The sequence below is a fragment of the Curcuma longa genome, unplaced genomic scaffold, assembly GCF_044706935.1.
Source record: "Curcuma longa cultivar G26 ecotype Majalengka, Jawa Barat unplaced genomic scaffold, ITB_CL_G26_1.1 contig_19354, whole genome shotgun sequence".
NCBI classification, from domain to species: Eukaryota; Viridiplantae; Streptophyta; class Magnoliopsida; order Zingiberales; family Zingiberaceae; genus Curcuma; species Curcuma longa.
This window is the reverse complement of record NW_027431074.1, coordinates 16,304-39,211: the sequence shown is the minus strand read 5'-3', so window position 1 is coordinate 39,211 and position 22,908 is coordinate 16,304. Positions and strand designations below refer to the sequence as shown.

Below are 22,908 nucleotides of genomic sequence, written 5' to 3'. Positions count from 1 at the left end.
AATATCCAATTATAAAACTTAAACTTACATTATTTCTGTTTAAGATTTTTTTTCTTAGAATAAAATTAACTTTATTTGATAATATTGTCTTTAAATTAAATAAATATAAGATGTGTATCAATGGTTTATTATTACGATGTTTTTTGAAATGATGATAATAGACTCTAGAATGACGTTTCAATGCGGCAAATAATAATTAAAATATTGTAAAATATAAAGGAAGGGGAAAAATAGTAAATTATATTTAAATTATAACAAGGGATGAAATTTTAATGGGCATATGGTAATGAGATTTTGATGAATTTTTTCATCGCAATTGTTCCCGTCCTCGAAGAGCTTCTACAGTTATACAAGTTCATAATTGATTTTACATAAAAAACAATATAGCAAACAAATCAAAAACACATTTATAATTTATTCTAAACTAAACAGCCACGAAGAATCTACCTACTTACAGCAAATTCAAAATAACCATAGCATATTCGTCTAATAACACTACCAAAGGCCAAAGCTTTGAAGAAGAATCAGGTCCCTGAGGCATGGTGCTGCGGTCGGATATTCAGGTTATCACTCAGGCATTTACGGTTCGATCTCCAGCTACGGCGTATTTGTAAGAATTTTCTTTCAAATAGGGAACGCAATCAAAGGATGTTGGACGTCTGGATTGGCCGATGCGTGCACTTCCCGATTTATCCTGGTGGTCGGTGGGAAACTTCTATAGGGTCGGATCGGTCACTCTCAAGAATAGTCAATGAGGCTAATTGAGATTTATCATTCTTTTTTAAAGAAGAATCAGGGTGGGGTCTCAGGGATGCCTTTGAATTTCATCAACCGTCCAATTTATGAAACGTTTGATGTGCATAGCATTTCTTGGCACCGAATGATATGGGGTCTTAATTAACCTTGAAATGGCAATCACATTTGGAGGCATCCCAATTGAATAGTTTACAGAATGGAAGAAAAGCATGACTCATTCTGATGCATGTCAAAAAATGTAAGAAAAAATTAGAATAAAAAACATGAAATTTATTGTAATTAGAGTGAGTCAATGATAATAAGTGACCTTAGCATAGACTCGATAAAGCCAGCTTGTCTGGGCAAGGGTTCGAATCCTGGTAAAGTCAGGCAATACCCTCCTGCGTCGTAACCAACTGCACTCTCGATTTACCTCCTCACAGATGGTCGTGGGGCCGACCGTGTGGGGGCGCTAAGGTGGCGGATCCACCTTTTGCAGAAGATAAAGTCAGCTTGTCTTCTGAGGGTGCAAGTTCAAATGCTAGAGTTAGACTAAAAAGTAATTTCTAATTTTTCTTAGTTACATTGTTTTTTCTGATGAACCTCAAGAAAGTCCACTAAATCCGCCTCGCCACTATAAAGTATTTAAATCTTTTATTTCCTGCCGTGCAACAACAATAAGATCACACTTTTGAGTGGCAAAATTTACAGTAGAATAGGACTTTGCAAGCACAAACCTCAGTGGTGGCTCGGATAGTGTTCAAGTATGACGCTTTGAAAGTTGGCTCGGAGTAACACTTGTTTGGGAGGAGAAATATTTTTAGAATCAAGTGCATCTTTTGGTAAAAAAATAATAATAATAAATTAAAGTGTAACACGCCGTTTGGAAATTTTCAAAAGCTGGGTGCGTCCTTGGTAATGGCTCCATCATCATAGATGTTGTTGATTGGCTCAACTATGTGGCTGCAGACTTGATCAAGGATAATTCTCCAATTCATTATTGTTACTAACTATATGACTTCATTGAATGAGGGCAGCATATTGGTTTGGTTTGATTGGAGGTATTGCTAAATATTGTTATTTGTCTGGTCTTAAGATTTTCAATGCGTTGACGTTAGCAGCATCTTATTTTTTGATAGAAGTTCATACCGCTATATCAAATTTCACATCATATGGCAGCCTTCTCTATTTTCAATTATTTGTGTATTACTTATTTTTTTTAAAAAAATCTTCCAATGTGGATTATCCTAGCGATTAAAATCTCAAGCCCACGTCACCATGAGTGATTTTTTTTTTTCATTCTAGCCATCAACCAAAGTCTTTGAACACTTGATAGGCAAATCGAAGTAGAATATAAGGGTGTCAAAAATAATTATAACCTGTCAATTTAATCTGAGTCAATTAAAAAAATATCAAATTAAGATTGAAAATTTTCAAATTCGAGTTAGATTCAAATTGAGAATTTTTGGATTAGATTGAGCTCGGATTGGATTTATATTGACTTGAATTTAAGATTTAAAAGTTTTTTTAATTAAATTAAATTTTATTTTTAAAATTAATATATTTTATATATACAGAAGATTAGTATGACAAAAATGAAATATTAAAATAAAATAAAAAATTATTTAAAAAAATAATAAAATTTTTTTTGAGTCAATTAAGTTGGTCGGATTATGCAAATTCAAATTCAGATTTAAAATTTTAGGATTGAATTTGGACTAGTATCAAATTCGAGTTGAGATTGTTTATAATATTTTTAATTGAATCATTTATCCTTCACTAGCGTCTTTAGTGAGAAGCTCTTTAGCATGAGAAAAAGCTCCAAATCGAACCTCATTCTTCATCGCGAGAAGCATCGAAATCCTTTCCAGATCTCTGTGTCAGTTCCTTCTCCTCCATGCTAAACCCTCCTCCTCCTTTGCGTGTCGAAGCTAGTGTTTAAGCTTCATCCTGTTCCAGCATTGGCTCATGAAGGAGATACTGAGATTGTATCTCAACTCATCCTCTTCTACCGTTAGCATGCTCCCTCTTCTTAATTATTATTTATTACTGGTTTTTTTCCCCTTTTTCCTCCTTGTGAATAAAATTTAAACCTTGGATTAATTGTCCTAATTAATAATAAAATTGAAAAACTTACTCTTTACAAAAGGTGGAATCTTCTTAACTCCTTGTTTATGAAGAGGTAAATCGAGAACTGCAATCGATCAACCTATTGTCTGACTTCGTCAATTATCTTTATAAGTCTGCTGCGTCGTAATAAAGTTATATCTCATCCAGAAGAACTTACTCGAATCTTCAATTATAATTTTACTTTATTAATCAATTATTTGAGACTCCACTAGTGACTAATGTTGCCTACTGACAAAACCCCAACCTTGTGACCTACTGCTTGTCTTTCTGCTATTCGGCATCAAAGAGTCTCCACGACAGCCTAGCCACCGACAATGGAGATCGGAATTCGATTGTTACTAAGGGGAGCAAATACGGCCGGCAACATTGGATAAGGTCAGCGGTAGCAGCCACACAAGCATCAGGGCATCGCTGTTGAAGTGACGTGGGCAAATCTACTATTGTTGCCACAAGGCGAGAAGCCGCAGCAATGATCTCTGCTTGCATGGTGAGCGGTGGAAGAATGTCGAGCTCCTACTGCGCCAGTGATAGAGGAAGTAGTGATGCATAAAAAAAAAAAAAAAAGCCAGAGCTTTGGTACGGTGCAACAATTGAAATGGCTAGCAAAAGAATCATAGTCGAACGTACAACTGCTTTATTGTTATAGTCTGAGAAGATGAAAGTGAAACAGCAGAAGATGAAAAGCTTGGAGAGCCCATCAGCCCATCATTCATTCTCCCCAAGCAGCAAAGCAACAGAAACATTACTGATCAGAAGGGAATGCCGGCGGCGGTCTTCACCCAGGCGGGACGGGCAGAGATGTCCTCCCACCAGGCGAGCAGGTGCGGACGAGAGGTGACAAGTTCGGCCTTGGGCGTCTTCATCAGGTAGTTGATGTAGGGGATGTGATTGAGGTCGGCCAAGGTGAAGTGCAGTCCGGCAAGGTACTTGCTCTGCGCCAGCCGCGCCTCGTACACATCCAGCACCTTCTCCAGCTTCGCCGCCTCCGCCTCCACCACCTGCTCGTCGGTGGTTTTTCCAAGCTTTGGCTTGATGAAAGCCTCGAACACCAGCGAGGCGATGTGCGGCCCGAACTCCTGCGACTCGACCTCGAGCCAAATCTCCACCGCCGCACGTTCTGCAGGGGTTCCTCCGGAGAGGAGGAGGTCCGTCCCGGCCTCTGCGTACTTGGCAGCGATGTATCGGTTGATCGCCCGAGACTCTGCGTGTCCGGCCGACGCAAAAAAAGTGAAGGAGATCAGATCAGATCAGTTGACGCCCAAAGTTAAAATTTTTATTTCAGCTCTTATAATTTCAAATATTACATTTTAATTCTTACACTGGGTCAAATAAAAATAAAATATATTTATTCACATGCAAAAAAATCTTCATTTCATTAATACGTAATATTTAGAATTGTAAGGGCAAAACTAAAAAAGGTTCAAAACACATAGGGAGCGAAATGAAAGTCTCTGGTCCGAAGAACTCACCGAAGAGGACGATGTCTCCGTCCTCCAGAACTGGGATGTGGCCGAACGGCTGCAAATTTTAAGAAGAAGAAACGATATGATTGATATAATAACAAATTAGAGAAGTAGAAACGGACGGAATCGGAGCGAAGAACAAGAATTACGTTGAGGGCAAGAAAGTTGGGGTGCTTCTGCGCGCCGGTGCGGATGTCGACGATGACGAGCTCGAAGTCGAGGCCTTTCTCGTTGAGGGCCGCCAGAACTCGGATGGTGTTGGTGGACATGGGCATCCCGTAGATCTTGATCCCTCCCATCTCCGCTCCTCCTCCTCCTCTCTCTCTCTCTCTCTCTCTCTCTTCTCTATCTTTGGCAGCTTAAATTGTGAGTCCTGCGGAGCGTGTGGGGGCCCACATGCATTTGATTGTCTACAAGTGGGGTTGGTAGCTTCCCTGTTTGACAGTGACGCGTCGAGGGAGGATGGTGAAATGCGAGGTAGCGGAATGGAACAACAAGGCGCGTCTGAACGGGCGATAAAAACGTGACCAAGTAATGAATACTTGTGAGCTCGATATATCAGTACACATGCGTTTGACGGCTTCAAGAAACCAAAAAAAAAAAAAATAATTTAATCTCAGTTAGCACGTTACTCAATCTTTAGGGCTACGCTGTCTAAAACGATGTTTAAACTGCCGTCTTCATTTTCGAAACACTAGGAAACATTTTCACTTATGAAAAATGGCCAATGGAGGCCGTAACGGCGTCGGGGCCAGGCAGCGTGATCGCAGAGCGGGCACTGGCAGCGCTAGAGCTCCTCTGCACGGTCCCGAACGGCACCGCGGAGGTGCGGAGCCACCCCGCGACAGCACCGGTGCTAGCCGGAGCAGTAGAAAAGATGACAGGGAGGGGGCGGGAGTACGCCATCGGGGTGATGGCGGCGATATACGACAGTGCGGAGGCGGGATCAGCACCGACGGAGACGGGAAGAGCGGTGGTAGCGGCGATGCAGGGGGATTGCAGCGCCCGAGACACGGCGGAAGGGGGCGCAGCTGCTGCGCGCGCTGCATGAGAGCGGACGACTGGTGGAACGGTGGGTGCGATAGAGAAGACGAAGGGGGTTCTTGTACGTTTCCAAAATCTGGAAACTTCATTATTGCCGTTTCTCCGTTTCCGTTTCTCGCTTCCGTGTTTTTCATTTCTCGTCTTCAAATTTTCAGACAGCATAACTTTAGGGTGATCAATTACATACATGTGAAAAAAAACATAATTTCGCAGCAACATGGTTAATTATGGACTGATCATTGCAATCACTGTATCAATTTCACATTGACCACTGAATCTTTTTTATTATTTTGTATTTTTTTAATAAAAATGATATTTTAGCAAGTAAATTTACTATTTTATAAATATTAGATAATATGCCGTTTTGCTAAATTGCCGAACTTTTTTTTTGTCTAGAAAACTATATCTTGGTGAATTCGGAGAACTGGAGTTGCACAATTAATGGATCAAGAATCCGCAATCCAAATGACGTTTCACGGCGTTAAATACCGCTCATTTGGTAATGGGAATGACTACTAATTTTGTTTTAAATGCTCGGATATGAGATTAAATGCTTGTTTCAGGGATGATCCATTTCCTCATTTCATTAAAAAAATGTTAATCTCATTTAATCACATTGACTGATCCTGAGGTGATCGGCCTGGCATTGGTTCGGCCCTATGGAAGTTTCCTATCGGTCACCAGGGTAAATCGAGAAGCACACGCAGCGGCCAACCCAGATGTCCAACATCCTTTGATTGCGATCTCCATTTGGAGGAAAATTCCTGTAAATACGCCGTAGCTGGAGATCAAACCATGAGTGTCTGGGTGATAACCTGAATATTCTACTGCGGCACCATGGCCTTGGCGACATTTCCTCATTTCATAATTTAAAAAGAGGTAGATTTCTTCACTTTAAAGCATATACAATTTATTAATTTAAATATAAAATGGCAAAAATATAATGTTAACGTTTAGACTTTTACTATTCTTTGAAATATTTATTTTAGCTTTTATCAATTTTTGCCAAAATACCATCTTTAATTACACTGTTGTAATTTTATATTCCATAACATTTAAAAAATGTGAGGTAAAATGATAATAGTTAAAATTACAAAGTGTTTACAATAGATTATTGATTTGATTTGATTGTTAATTGATATATCATTGTATTCTTCCATTTCTATATCACTCCACCTATCCTATAAATAGGAATATTTGATAGCCGAAGAAAAGGAATATTTGGTAGCAATGTAGTTATATGAATGGCTAATAGCCTATAATTCTCTATTATTCTAATATTCAATTATATACATGTTATCAACATAAGCGCTTTTGAAGGTAACTCATAAATAATTTTTATTCTTAGTCTTTATATGGATATTCGTTCTCGAAGAAGCACATAGTTAGACACTACAAAAATAAAGGTCGTTTACGACGAATTTTACAACAAAAAAATGAAATATTTTCGTCGCAAAACATATTTGCGATGAATTTGACGATGAACATATTTTCGTTGCCAAAAGCGCGTCGCAACTTATAGCGACGAAAATTCTGAAATTCATTGAAATATTGACGACGAATTTAAAGTTCGTCGTCAAATTCGTTGCAAATATTAGCGACATAAAAGAGTTTTCGTCCCAAAATTTTGCAACAAAAATCGTTTTCGTCGCGAACTTTTGAAGACGAAAAATATTTTCGTCGTAAAATTTGGGACGAAAAACCAATTTCGTCACAAACATGGACGATTAAAACTAGAAGTATAAGGTAGAATTGGCGACAAATTTGAAAAATTCGTCGCTAATATTACGATATCTACAGTAAAATAATTTAGATTTAATATTGATGCTCTCAAAATAACACAAATTTTAATTTTATATTTATACCTTTAGTTTTATATTAATGCTCATGAAATAGCACAATATTTAGATTTATTATTTATGCTCTCGAAGTAACACAAATTCTAAATTTATATTGATGCTCTTGAAGAAGCACTATTTTTAATTCTATATTGATGCTCCAGAAGAAATATAACTTTTAATTTTATATTGATGTTCCTGAAGTAGCATAACACGAATTTATATTGATATATTGACCGATCTATAATTTAAAATATAAAAATCTAAGATTTATCAATATTCCTAAAGAATATTGATCTAAGATATAAGTTTTATCAATGTTCCTAAAGAATATTAAAATCCATATCAATATTCTTGAAGAATTTTGATTAAAAATATAAGATATATCAATATTCTTAAAAAATATTGAAATATATATTCGTTTTGATCATATTATAACATGCTTGTTTAGTATTTGTTTCCTTATAATTTTTATTGCTATAGTATTCTTGTGGACACAAATATTTGATTGCTTTATAACTATATATGGCAACGTAACATGTTTTGAGATCATATTATAACACGTTTTTTAGTATTTGTTTCATTTTAACTTTTATTGTATAATATTTTTTGTAAACATAAATATTTGATTATTTCAAATAATAACATATTTTTGCTCTATAAATGATATTTTTGTAATTATTTTCTTAATTTGCTTTAATATAATAGTTGTTATGACAAAAATCACAAAACTTAAATTTGAAGCACTTGACCTAATTAGAAAAAATGATTTGTTATGGAATTTGGATGCTGAGATCCACCTTGTCTCTAAAAACTTAGGAGATACAATAAAAGAAGGAAACAATAAATCCTTGTAGAATCTTGTGCAAAAGTATTTATTTTCTTTCCTCGCCATCTTGATAATGGATTGAAAGTTAAGTATATCATAGTAAAATATTTGACCATCAAAGAACTGTAGTTCTCCCAAGAATCCGTTATGAATGAATGCATTTTCGCTTGCAAGATTTTAAATATGTAAGCGATTATAACTCAATACTATTCAAGATTAACTCCAAACTCACACTTTGTGAAGAGAAATTACTGATCAAGATTTATTAAAAAAAAATTCCTCCACTTTTCATGCATCGAATGTGCTCATGTAATAGCAATATCATGCCTGGATTTAAAAAATATTCTAAGTTTATCTCATGCCTACTAGTTGTTGAGCAGAATAACGAGTTTCTCATGAAAAATCATCAATTACACCCAACTAGATTTACACCATTTCCTAAAGCGAATGGAACATCATTCCCCCCGAAGTGAATACTAACTCATCTCAAAATCATAAAATTGAGATAAGTTGTGGGCATGGCCAAAGAAAAATTTATCAATAATAAAATGGTAAAGGATTTAAAACAAGCAATTAGTGGTGGAAATCTAACAATGAAGTAAAAGGGAAAAGCTTGAAAGAATATGAAGATAAGTGTATTAAATGTGGGATGGAGGGGTATTGGTCTTGTATTTGTCATACAATAAGGCTTCTTGTGAATCTATATCAAAAATCGATTAAAGAAAAAAATAGAGACAAATTTTACTGATGATTATGGTCTAGTTGATATAACCCATTTGGATGTCTTTGATTTCTTTACCCAGCCAGATAATAATATTGATCGTTTGATTGGTGTTGTGTTAGACAATATGGAATAGTTGTATGTTTCTTTCAGTGTCTTTTTCTTTTCAAGTTCAGTTTTGATTTAAGTTATAGGTGATGTCTCTTGAAAGTACGGAATGATTGTCTTTCAATTGCAGTTGATCCGGTGGAAATATTTGGCAATTATGTGGACATCGGATACAATGGAAAGTAAAGAAAACAAGAGTAAAGGTACTTCATAAATCCTAAATGATATTATTAGATTAAATGATATTAATAAAGGGGTTGAATAAATTTTTTGTTGTTCAATTGTACTCATCTTTACAATTTGTTAATTGCACAGTGAAAATAAATAGTACACATCTAAAATACAAAAAATAAAACTATAAACACACAAACAGATTAATTTTTATATTTTTATGTGATTTGAACTCTCAACTTCTATTTCACGATTTATGATTGATTTATAGATCACTCTGATCAATATCATCATTATTTTTTTCTTCTCTTCGAACCCTTCCAGACGTGGAGAAAAATAATAATCAAAATAAGACTACCTATTGTATTATAGAAGCTAATCCATCTTGATACATCTTAACCTCTCTACCACTATATTTATTTAGCATGAAAATAACATATTGTATTATAAAATTTACAATTATTGTATTGTGTTACAAATGTTCTATTGCATGTGGCCTTAACACAATGTAGATATATGCGGTAATTAACATAAAAATATTTTTTTTAAAAAAATAAGATTAATGATTCATATTCTTATATCCTTTCAACATTTGAATGTAAATGTTGGATAATATAATAGTATGATATAATGATCATAAAGAAAGGTTTGGGAAGCATTTAAAAGTTATAGCAAAACAATTAATTGGAGCGAGCTTCAACTACTAAACAATGGCATGTGACATTAGAGAGGGCCGATAGACTCACTGATTGATAAGAGATATCTGAGTGAGTATAGTTATTGTGAGTCCATTACATTTCATAAAATATATATAAAATACTTAAATATGTGAGGTAACTAACTTGCCAACTTGATAAAAGATAAAGTATTATTATAAGTTTAATACATTCATACTAAATTTTTTAATATTTTCAAAATTTATTGTAGATTTAATTTAAAGGTAAAGTCCATAAAAAAATCTTTAAAAAAAAAACAAAGAAACCCAAACTGAGCCGAAATTTGGAACTCGTTCACTAAGGAAACGTGTCATGCTCTGGGTGTTCTCATCAGTGCGGTTTGGCGTTCCCATGCCCTACGCTTCGCAGCCGATCCCATTTCCCCACCCCGCCTCCGTTTCCACCGTCGTCTCTCTTCCTCCTCTTCGTGCTTCTTTCGGGGTTTACACCCTTGTTAACGGCTAAATTCCGATAGATCGAAGCATGCTTAGTTCTTGCTAGGACTCGATTAGGGCATCGGGAATTCGTTTGCTTGAAGAAACCCTTTCGCCCCGAGAAATTTTAGGCTGAAATCCCTTTCTCCTATCACAATTTCTTCTGCGGATATGAGTCGCATATGAGACGTGTATATTGTTCGTCGATGACGAGGAGCTGGAAGATCGAGTGATGTCCTACCACGGTGGGAGTGGCGTCGGCGACGGCCATCTGCAGATGCAATTCGAGCAGGAGCAGGACCTTGAGCTACACGATGATACCAACGGAGACAGGTCCGAGGGTCCTTCCAGGTGTGTAAAACCGGATGTGTCAGACTTCCATGTTATGCTTGTTTTTCTTTCTTGCAAGTCAATGTGATGCCACTAAGTTTTTTTTTTTTTTTTTTTGCAAATGAAGAAATAGTTTAAGCTCTAGAGTTTCAGTCGATGCATGCGTGAGAGAACAGTAAACAGTCTTGGGCCGTGAATGTTTTATCTCTGTTCTGTACTTAACTTGAATGAATCCCTACAGTTATACTTTAACTTGTTCAGATGCCTTCGATGTGGCATCAACGCGAATGCAACACCACATATGCGCCGTGGGCCTGATGGACCAAGGACCCTTTGTAATGCTTGTGGCATTGCTTGGACAAAGGTACTCCTAAACTGTTTCTTTCTTGCTTTTGGATGTTGCTGGTTTGTGCTCCTTCATGATTTCTTTACTTCGCACTTCAAACATGATTTCTATTTCTCTAAACCAGGCATGCTTTTCTTTGTCATTTTTGGAAGGCAGAAGCTAATAATTTGTTGATATATGTGCATGTGAATGCTATTTGACATTTGAATCTTTTTTACCTATACTTGCAACTTTTCCTTCTATCAACCATACATAAAACTGGGCCTTTATTGATAACCTGCTAGAGAAATAAACCTTGGAACTAAGGAGACTATTGGGTAGGTTTCTTTAGCAACATGTAATAGCTTAGTGAGTTAGTGTTGAGAGCAACATTTCCACAATTGAGATTCTGCAATATAAAAATGGTGAGGATTTGATAGGATCATATTGTCAAGAGTGTAGGGTTGTATCATAAGATTCTACAACACAAAAATTGTTTCTTTTGGAAATTTTATTTGTCTATTAACTTTCCATATCTATTATTATTACAAGTATTTCAAAATTTTCATAATTCTTATATGATGAAGTATAGTTAAAATCATTCATATATTAAATGAACAATTCAATCTAATCATAAATGCATTGTATTTTGTGTAGCAAAAGTAATACTTGAGATGGATTTCATTAACAGAGGTTAAAAGTATCTCATATAATAAAAGAATATTATGGCATGCTAATTGCTTTACTTTTCACAACATGATGCTGTAAAATGTGAATATATATTTTCTAATCAAGATTATAAGGATTGAAATCCTATTTACCAATGGTGAAGTTAGGTTCAAATTGTACGTATGTAAGACATCAGCCCTTGCTTATCCTATTTTGGATTTAGGTCATGCAGGCTACTTGCCACCATGAGATCAAAAGATCTGTCTGAATTACAATCTCGTAATATGGTTGACACCATTAACATGGTATATTAACTGCCCAAAGATAAGTCAGCATTCAAAATGCTACTAGAATGTTCTTAAGAGGACATTAAAACAACTGTTCCAATATGCTAGGGCAACTAGCCAAAGGTTGCAATTCAAACATGAGAGATGGGAAATGACAATGTGAATGGCATGAGTAAATAAATCCAATATGACTTTTCAACTTTGCTTAATCAGGGGATTTGCAACTTGCATATCGACATATAAGGCTGAACAAATCATAACTGGAACTATGCACAGTAACTGGATGCATGTTAAACGTAGATGCAGTGGGAATTTTCTTGAATAGACAGATTGGAACCTCCAAATTGTTGAAATAAAGCAAATAGTTAAACAACATTTTGAGGAAACTGACAATATGTGGTAGTGCTTCAATGTCTTGAAGCAACTTGTAGGATCAGTTGATCTGAGCGAAAGAAAACTAGTATATGATATTGAAGACTGAAGCACTGTAAACTTAAGATTAGATGCTGACTACTCGAACTGTTCATCAAGCCACTACCAGAATTAAGAATCCAAATCCAGTATTCAAGAAATTTGAAAAGCAAACTATAATGTATTATAAAGTACAAATTCTGTCTTAGATAAAACAAAGCCAAAACTTAAGAAGATAAATATGCAAAATTGTGAATGAAAAATGATCAAACTTCTAGATTTCTATATTTATCACCGATGTGTATATCTCTAAACCTCGTTCTCCTTTTGTTACAATTCATGTGTGCTTCAAAGTTTTGAAGGTTCTGATATAATAGGATGAGGAGTTTATATAAATTCACATGCTTGGGAATTCACCATGTTATTTGACTGATTATCTGGTTTATTTGGGTTTACAAAGGTTGATTGACCTCGTCTTATCTCAGCCAATTCTAGACAGTTGATTGGTAGTCTATTATAATTTAAATCTCTGTTCCATATAAACTTGCATTGGGGAAATTATTGGGGTCCTATTCTACTTGGTTAGTTCCCTTTTCATAATATAGATTATCATTATTATTTTACATTTACACCCCTAATGTATATTTACAATTAAGTCTCATTATATTTCCAATTAGATCATCAATACTCCCCTTGAAATGGTTCAAAAATATTGCAAAACTCTAGCTTATTACCAATATGCTCAATTTGAAAATCTTTCAAAGATAGAAATTTCGCTAACTGAGTATTATAATTTATAACTAAAAAAGAGGTGTCGGTCTTCTTAGGTTACACGTTTTCTTGAACAAGTAACAATTGATATATTTTGTGTTCTCATGAACAAGAAGATTGGAAGTAATGTGCGTGACAACTCGATTATTACAATAATTTCATTAACTTGCCATAGGAGCATTACCTAATTTAGGCACATTACCTAACTGCGTTAAGTGTATAAATTATATAAGCCCACATGTAGAAAGGGTCATAGATCTTTACTCTAGCTTGCACTAGGTTTAGCTTCAATAGTTTACTCCTTTTTTTAAAAAAAAAAAACTTTCTTTAAGATATCAGATTATCTCTAAAACCACAATATTCGTGATTTGGATCTTTATGGGAGAGCCTTCTCAATCTACATCTGTATACTGATTTGTAGATGGCTATGATTATAGTATCGAAGCTCTTTTCCTGGATCATTCTTAAGATATTAAAGAATCCTTAGGTCTACTTTCCAATGGTCTTGACATGGAGCTCGAGGAATTGATTGCACACAACCAAAAAGAAGTCTGATAACAATAAAGTTGCACTTTCCAACTATTCTTTTGTGCTTGTGTGGGAGAAATTCTAGTAACAATTAGATTGTTTAACTTTCCAACTATTCTTTGGTGATTGTATAGGTCAGATAATAGCTCCACTTGTCTCAGATTAATCTAGTATTACGATCTATATGAATGGAATACTTCTATAAATGTTTCCTCCCTCCTCCTAATGAACAATCTCTATGCCATTGAAGTACTTTATATTGCCTAATCCCTTAGTTTGAGATTGTTGATGAAGACATGCTTTCGTCTTTGTGATTTCCATTGCATCATTATCAGTACTAATAATGCCATCAACATAAATGCTCTAGATTGAGATAAAATATTGGGTGATTTGGTCTGCTTTTGATCATCCTAAACTGAGGAAGATGAGTGTTGAATTTGCCAAATGATGCTCTGGAAATTGCTTCAACCCATATAGAAATTTCTTCAACTTATGCAATCAAATTTGTTCCTATGAGCAACAAACCTAGGAGTTGATCTATGTATTTATCTAGATCACCATGTAGGAAAATATTTTAATATCTAATTGATAAAGTGACAACTAAGATATAATTGCTAAAATAAGAAAGAAGTGAATTGAGGGAATCTTTAAGAGAGGATGCATCCACGTAGTCAATACTACATATCTATATATATACCCTTTTACTTCCAGTATACAATTCGCTGATATTTTTATAGTGAATACCTATTTACACCTGATGACGGATTTTCGAGGAGGAATCATCTCCAAACTGTCATTAGAATGCAATGTTGTAACCTCATCAACCATAGTTTGTCTCCACCATAGATTAGCTATAGCTTTTGGGATTATTTGGGAATCTAAATACAATCTAACAAAAGTATAATTGTGTGGAGACAAGAAAGCATAAAAAATGAATCGAGATTAAGGATGTGAGTTGCTACACTTATGAGTACCCGTAGATTTTGTTCAGAGAGAGGATTCGAGACAACATATGATACTGGAAGAGCAGTGGTCTCGAGGAGTGGCTGTGATTGGCTTAGATTTGGATCTTCTATGTCTTAAGCGGTTGAGGCTCTAGCTTTGCTACCTCTATGTGAGATAATAGTGAAATAGGGATCAATAATAGAGTAAATTTGGAAAAATTAGAGTAAGAAAATGGAAAATATCCACAACAAACTCAAGAGTAGATGGTGTAGAATAAGGGAGTAGACTAAAGAAGTTTAAAATTGCAAAAATAAAAGCCTGTGGCAATTCAGAGGAGTAAAGTCGAGTAAAGTCGATGTCCATTCTACATGCAAGAGTAACCTAGAAAGATGCACTGGACAAATAAGGAGAATTTATTTTTCGAGACAAAAGATGAACAAAACAAGTACACTTGAAGACATGAGGTGGAAGTAAGTTGAGTGTCATAAGTGAAAAGAATTCTAAACAGGATTTAACTATCAAGAATTGGAAAAAGCCATGCAATTTTTAAAGTAGCATGCAGTGAAATAACATCATCCTAAAAGAGCAACTCTCATTTAAAGTAATAAAGTATCAACCATCTTAACTAGCTAGTTTTTTTTTCTCTCAACAACACCATTCTATTGGGGTGTATGAGGGCATGAAGCTTCGTAATAGATACATTGGCTAAAGAAAGAATTGAAATGCATGAGAAAAATGTTCTTTAACATTCTTACATCTCAAAGCTGTAATACACTCTAAACTGAACTGAATTCTAATTTCAGCATAAAAGGAAGAAAAACTAAAAAATAATTTATAACTCTTTTTTAATAAGGAATATAGCATTTTTTAAATCAAGAATTTATAACACTTTTTTGATAGAAAAGCTATGCAATTCTAGATTAGTTATTTGTGCAGGTAATGACGTATTTAAAGCAAGCTTTGAGTAGACACAACTTGGATAAATATTGGAATATATACTAAGGAAAAAAGGTGCATAGTCATGCTTATAGATATCAGGAAGAAATGAAGATCAGACATGGTTTCGTAATTGAGGGGACTCACATTCAAGAGATTAGATTAATTAGGAACTATTTTTTAATTGTTTTTAGACTTTTGAGGCTAGAATGCTCTTCTAGAGAAGGTTGCGAATTTTGAATGAAGATTAATTGATACAATCCTCAACACTCTTACCTTGTATCAAGCACTCTCATAACCTATGAATTATGAATAAAGAAAATTTTCAATAGTGGTTACTAAACAAGTTAATAACTTAGTGAGTTTGCAAATAAAAATAGGGGTGAGTATTCGGTTAAAACGAACTGAATTAATCGAAATCGAACCGAACTAAATTTTTTCGAACTAACTGAACCGACCAAATTTTCAAATAAAAATCGAACAAACCGAACCGATAAAATATCGGTTAATTCGATTTTCAACCGAATGAAATAATCGAATTTTTTAAGTATTATAGGGGATTTATCAATTAATTATGGATTTATAAATTCACTTACTTAAGAATTTATAAATTATTTTTTTAATTTTGATTTATTCGGTTTAATCGAATAAGAAATTTTAAAATCGAAATCGAACCGAATTAATTGATTTTTTTTTAAATTAAAATTTTGAAATAACCGAATCGAATTTTTAAATTCGATCGGTTCGGTCAGTTTGTTCGGTTTAACCGAATTTTTGCTCGCCCTTAAATAAAAATGATGTATAGTTAACCTAACCAATGCTCTGAACAAAATAAGAGTTACCCATCTACTAGAGCAATACTCATAGAATTGGATGTGCAGTAGGTTTGCATGAGAATGATCGTTATGGTTTGTTTGGTTGGTGACAAACACACAAAGGCTTACAATGTCATTGATACTCATTGCTGGAGGATTCACTAAAGGGCAATGTAATGAGCTCGTAGATCCAGCTACACAAAAGAGTGGTTCATGCATGTAGTACGGTCATAGGATAGGGGAGCTTGCGGATGGAGTTCATGCATGTTCATCCAAGGTGATATGTGGAAGGTGCCCTTAGGATCACTTTGTTTTTGTTACCATGTAATAGGGAAATTGTTAGGTTCCTATTGCCCCTAATTAGTCATCTCTACCTTGATATAGATTATTTTATCATTTTACTTCCACACCCATAATGTTGGTATATTTACGATTAAGTCTAATTCTCTTTGACAATTAGGTTCTCAATAAAAGCTAATTTGAATCGAAATTAGAAGAATAGCATATGAACTATTAGTTCTATAAAACAGAAGTCAAACTATGAACATTGAGGATGATATTCCCATGATCAAATAGCAGATTGACTAGTTGGTTCAATTTGTTAAATTGGGAACTGATGACTAGTTAGTCTAGTCCAATTTGCCTCAAAAGTTGATTCTTACAAAAGCCAATAAAAATGGAAAAAGAAACTGCTATAAAATTGCTAATCTTAAAATTGTATACGAATTGGCTTCTTAGCGTGTATTCTCTATTTGTATTGGTTGGTCACTTGTTCAAATCATGTGAGTTCCCTACTTCTGTTAATGTTTTTTTTCTTCTTTCAATTAACTATTATTAGGGCATTGTATTGAATTATTTATATTCTATTTTGTGTAATTTATTCTATTGTTTTTATGTTTTCCATAGAATTTTGAACAGGTTTAATTATATTTTAAAATATTTTGCACAGGTTGTCCATAGAATTGTCCATATTCTATTGTATATTTTAAAATATTTTTTCACTTCTATGCTATTTTTAATTGATTCCTATAAATTATAATATATATTGAACTATAAAATTATATTATGATATAATTTTTTAGGTCGATCGATTTTATTAGTTTAGTGTGATTTGATTTTTGGTCCAACTTTCAAAATGTTATAACCAAATGAACATATTGAAAAAGAGCTAACAAAGGCGATCTCTTTATCATTTTACTTTTACATTTTATGCTTCACTCACAAAAATGAATTAGTATTTTTTTTTTTTCAAATTTGCTAATTTCTACCAAGATCTGGCAATATAAATTAGCTTTAGTTTTTGGAAACTTCCATGATTTGATAATTTGATTAGAATACCAAGTTAAATTTATCAAATTGTTATATTTAGCTAGTGGTGTCAATGGGTTGTGCTTGAGCCGGTCATAGCATGGGCGCTTAGGCCCATCTTTTCCATGTCAGATATGACTCGGAAAAGGGGTGTACCTTACCTAGCACAAGTGACCCATGCCCATGTTGGCCCAAAGGTGGTGGCTCGGGCTCAACTTTGCTCCCGATAATTTAATTTTAAAAATTATAAAAAATAATAAAGAAGTGAAAATTTTTAAAAATTAGAAAAAATTTAAAAATCAGATTTTTTTTAATATAAATTTGGTTAATTAAAATCTCAATATTGAAATTGATATTTTGTAAAAGAAAAAAGGAAAAAGTTAATCAAAAATAGTTGAAAACACAAATTAATAGTATTAAAATTGTATTTTTAAATACTATTTAAGATATTTTATATTTATAAATATCATTATTAATTTATACAAATAGGGCCATGGCTCTGTTGGGCTCGGACCCTTGGGCTATGCAAGGTCAGTACTAGCCTGGGTACATAGGATGCAACCCCAGTGTCCGGCCTGGCAATCAATAAAAAGAAACTGTATTGAACTAGTACCAGAATTTGTGGCTCTGGTATTTTGCTTCTTTCAGTAGAAAGTTTCGATTGATGCAGCAGCTTCATGAAGTTCATCTATTTTAGCATTTGATCTTGGGGACTTGTGATCATTTCTATCAATTTAGTTGTTTCTTTTAATCTTCTTCTTATTATTTTAGCTGATGGACCATTATAGAGTTTATACAAACAGGGCAAAATGAGGAGAATGATTAATTCAAATGGCCTTGTGGACGACATTGCAGTAGCTAAGTTGGTACCTGAAATTGACATGGAATTTGAAAGTGAAGAAAAGGCATATGAATTTTACAATAAGTATGCAGGACATATAGGCTTTAGTGTGAGAAAAAGTTCATCTGGTAAATCGTCTGAAAACATTACTAGGTCTAGAACCTTTGTTTGCTCTAGACAAGGTTTCCGTAAGGACAAAAAGGGAGCTAAGGAAGTCAAGAGACCCAGACCAGAAACAAGAATTGGGTGCCCTGCACGAATGACAATTAAAATCACTCCAAATAGTAAATACAGAGTGACAGAATTTGTTGCAGACCACAATCACCAACCAGCACCTCCTTCAACAACCCACATGTTAAGGTCTCAACGAATAACCATTGAGCTTCAGGCTGCTGAAGCAGATTTTTCTGATGATTCTGGAGCAACTCCAAAATCTACCAATGAGACTGCACCAAGGCCAATTGGTGGCTCTAGAAATGTCAAGTTTCTTCCTGCAGATTACAAAAATAATCTCCGATCAAAACGCATGAAGGCCATGCAGATGGGTGATGCTGGAGCTGTGTTGAAGTATCTTCAGAGCATGCAGCTCGATGATCCCTCTTTTTTTTATGCTATTCAAGTTGATGAGGACGATAAGTTAACTAACATTTTCTGGGCTGATGCAAAATCTAGAGCAGACTTCAGCTACTTTGGTGATGTTGTGTGCTTGGACATGACTTACAAAATAAATGGGTATGGTAGGCCTTTGGTACTGTTCCTTGGAGTTAATCATCATAAACAAACAACTATCTTTGGTGCAGCATTGATGTATGATGAATCGCTAGAATCTTTCAAATGGTTATTTGAGACTTTCAAAATTGGGATGCATGGAAAGCAACCAAAGACAATATTGACAGATCAATCTATCACAATTATTAATGCAGTAGCTATAGTGTGGCCCGGAACTAATTATCGCCAATGTGTATGGCATGTCTACCAGAATGCTTTTAAACATCTTAATCATGTATTCCAAGGTTCAAAAACTTTTTCAAAGGATTTTTGTAAGTGTATCTATGATTACAAGGAAGAGGGAGAGTTTTTATTAGCGTGGACTGCAATGTTAGAGAAATATGACCTCAGAAATAATGAATGGTTAGTCAAATTAATTGAGGATAAAGAAAAATGGGCCTTACCATATGGCCGAGACATATTCTGTGCTGACATAAAAAGCACACTGCAGACTGAAAGCTTGAGTACTATGCTAAAGAAGTGCTTGAGTCCTCAGCTAGATCTCTTATCATTTTTCAAACAGTATGAGAGAATGTTGGATGAGCATCGATATGCAGAATTACAAGCTGATTTTCATGCAAGTCAAAGCTTTCCAAGAATACCCGCTTCGAAGTTGCTCAAACAAGCTGCTAATATGTATACACCTGCGGTATTTGAAATATTCAGGAAGGAGTTTGAGATGTTTATGGACAGTATGTTGTTTAGTTGTAGCGAGGGGGAGACAGTATCCGAGTACAGAGTTGCTGTTCCTGAGCAACCTAAAGAACACTATGTTAGCTTTGACCCCAGCGATTGTTCTGCATTCTGCAGTTGCAAAAGGTTTGAGTTTATGGGGATACAATGTTGTCATGTACTGAAGGTTCTTGACTTCAGAAATATCAAGGAGTTGCCTCTTAAGTATTTTCTTAAAAGATGGAAAAAGGATGCAAAATCTGGGGATGAATGCAATCAGGAATTGCCTGCAAATGATGGAGACCCCAAGTCACCTACAGTTTCATCTCCTAATGTTCCAGTGACATCATCCTATATGCAACAGCAGGCTTTTCTTGGAATGGGTCAATTTAATCAGGTAACTATCTTAAACTCTGGACATTTATCTTGTGGAAGAGGTTGATAAAATTAAAACTTACTTTTTGTGACTTATGTTTTTTTGTTAAATTACAGGATCCCTCAGTGCCCAATTTCCATCAGCACCCATTCCATGCCAATTCTCAATTAAATCAGGTAACATCTATGGTCTAAATTTTGTATTTGAATGTAATTCTTGTTGTATCTAGTGAGATGTATTGTCCCGACATATGCCGATATTGATAAAGCGACAATTTAATATTTTTGCATGTGTCATCTTATACATGGTCATCATACATGCAATATTGAATTCAACATGTTTGCAATATGAAACTTAATACAAGTGATACATAGCTTGATATGAATGATATAAAATTTATAGAAGAAATACGAATGTAATACGAAAGTAATCAACCAGTAATGTAATTGAAACAATCATCTCTTGAGCATGCATGGTAAAAGCATAACAGAATATTGATGGTAAAAACAAAACATAATTATTGTTAAAATTATGATTTAAAATTTCGTTCTGTGTCGGGCGAGACGAGTGAAATTTACCGTTCTGTCAGTCGTTAGTCAACGGCACTATGGAGGGGACCTCCATGGGTCACAGCGAGGATACACACGCTATGACCTCCGCGGGTCTCGTTCCGATGGGGATGCGAAGGCCACCGCAACCTTCGTGGGTCGCAGCGGGCATGCGCAGGGTGCAGGCAGAAAACTTAGAATTAATAATAAAACTTATGTTAATAATTTCAATCAACTTCTAACTATAAATAGATAATCTAAATAGGCTTAATTAAACCATAATAAAACTACCCCATATTTAAAAAATATTGAAACCATATTGGCATGGTACGATACGGTTTTGAAATCGTATCTTTTTTATCATAAATCAAAACTTTGATACAAGTCGAGATTTTAAACTTAAAACGAATCATAAGAGAGAGTTCTTATCTAAACTGATTAAATATACAATTTTCATGTTGTAAATGTAAACAACTATGACTGAGAGCAAAACTTACTCTTTCATTTCCTAGTTTCACATATAGACCCTTGCAAGTTGCATCTTTATGACGACAAACTTTTAAAACATTTGTTTAGGCCACTATTGAAGGAAAATGAGGAGAATACGCCATTAAGATACAAATTAATAATAAATATACGTTTATGGATAATAATTACAAATTGAATTTAGCTAAGATTGTTCTTCATTTATTAACTGTATGCAGTTTCAACGCTCTGTTTTGGAGTTTGGCGATTCATTGATGAGCTAACAGATTATGTCTACTGAAATGAATGAACAATAAATTCATGGAAAATAAATATGTCTCTGCTGTTGCAAATTTCATAATGCTATCATTTGGTTAACAAGGTGTACTGTGCCACGAGTCATTTCCCATCACGGTGCTTTGTGCCAATGTTAGTGGGAAATATTTTTTATCATCACAACATTAATGATTAGGCAAATAGAATATAATATAAAAACGTTGGGTGCTGTATCCTTATTCCTGAGCTTGTTTCGTGAATATAACTGTCAGAGATGGCTGAATATTCTTGTTTTGATTTCATTTAGGGATATGCAGCTGCAAATATGCACGCACATCCATTTCTTGGGAGTTCCCATTTGAATAATCAGACGGGCGATCGAGGCCATTGAGACATTCTATTCTGAAAGCTTAATCATCATCTAAATTTCTTATATGAAATTATGTAATCTAGGAATCTAAAGGAACTGCCCTGCTACCCCCATGGATATCAACTGAGATATTCCTTGTGCACATTGTGTAAGTCCCCTCCTAGAGATCTCAATTTTTTTGTATTGGTCAACTCAAGTTAGCTTCCAGAAGGAGATGTAAAAGCATCTCCCTATGGAAATATGTAAACCTCCTAAATTATGGTAGATGTTCCTGTCATGGTGAAGGCTAACAGGTTTGTTTGCCAGTGTTTCAGTGTATTGAATAGTTAGCCTAACCTCAGAAACATGCATGTATAATAACTTGCATTTGTTTTGTTATTATTTAGTTCTAAGAGTTTAGTTTTTGTTATTGGATCATGAAAAGGGCCAATGACAAGTGTTTATTGAATTTCAAAATACCTTTCCTTTCCCAGTGTGCACCTATACTTAGTGTTGTTGTGCTGATGTTATACCTCATCCTCTTTTAGGTATTTAGCTACTTTTAGTTTCTGCACACATATGCCGACTATGACTGCATCATCTACCTCGCTATGCTTGAGTTTTGTTGTTCCTGCTGCCGCAACACTCCATGCTTTACTGTAAGAATTGCTTAACAGACCACCTAGTTTATATATGCTTTATTAAAATTATCGATTTACTGTGAGAATTGCTTAACAGCATTAATTTTGTTTAATATGCTTGTTTAGCAGCATGGATTTAGTTTGTAAAAGTTTATTAACACCAGAATAATTGATGTTTCCAGTCTTCTATTTTTTTAGTGCTAATCTAGTCTTCTAATTCAATATATTAAATTTTTAGTTGTTCGGCAAGATCTGCTCTTTCTGTGTTATACTTGTTAAGATTAACTTAAAGTTTGCAACATGATTGTTTGCGACATAGATTCTGATTAAAACAAGTGTTGATTATATTCGTCCTCCTTTCGATACTATTTTATTAATCGTAACATGAAATTTATATACGACATAATGTCAAGCTGGAGCCACTGCTCTATGATTCTTTTAATAAACGTTTTTCAAAA

At 34.6% G+C, this 22,908-nt stretch overlaps 1 protein-coding gene and 1 pseudogene across 1 annotated transcript; one reads left to right on the top strand and one right to left on the bottom strand.

Annotated features, from left to right (window-relative positions):
* Positions 1 to 3,479: 3,479 nt before the first annotated feature.
* LOC141817118 (glutathione S-transferase 3-like) lies at positions 3,480 to 4,660 on the bottom strand. Its single transcript, XM_074704796.1, has 3 exons — positions 4,478 to 4,660; positions 4,335 to 4,383; positions 3,480 to 4,066 (listed from the first exon to the last, which is right to left on the bottom strand). Exons 1-3 carry the CDS (start codon positions 4,625 to 4,627, stop codon positions 3,615 to 3,617), a joined length of 651 nt encoding a protein of 216 aa, XP_074560897.1. The 5' UTR covers positions 4,628 to 4,660; the 3' UTR covers positions 3,480 to 3,614.
* A 5,427-nt stretch (positions 4,661 to 10,087) lies between these two features.
* LOC141817119 (protein FAR1-RELATED SEQUENCE 5-like) lies at positions 10,088 to 22,208 on the top strand (annotated as a pseudogene).
* The last annotated feature ends 700 nt before the right edge of the window (positions 22,209 to 22,908 follow it).

What these genes read in the sequence shown, in the direction of transcription:
- LOC141817118 (XM_074704796.1), bottom strand. Translation starts at nt 4,627, where the DNA reads ATGGGAGGGATCAAGATCTACGGGATGCCCATGTCCACCAACACCATC. An exon ending in CCAACTTTCTTGCCCTCAAC is followed by an intron (nt 4,384 to 4,477) that starts GTAATTCTTGTT and finishes TAAAATTTGCAG; the next exon opens with CCGTTCGGCCACATCCCAGT. An exon ending in CGGAGACATCGTCCTCTTCG is followed by an intron (nt 4,067 to 4,334) that starts GTGAGTTCTTCG and finishes CCGGACACGCAG; the next exon opens with AGTCTCGGGCGATCAACCGA.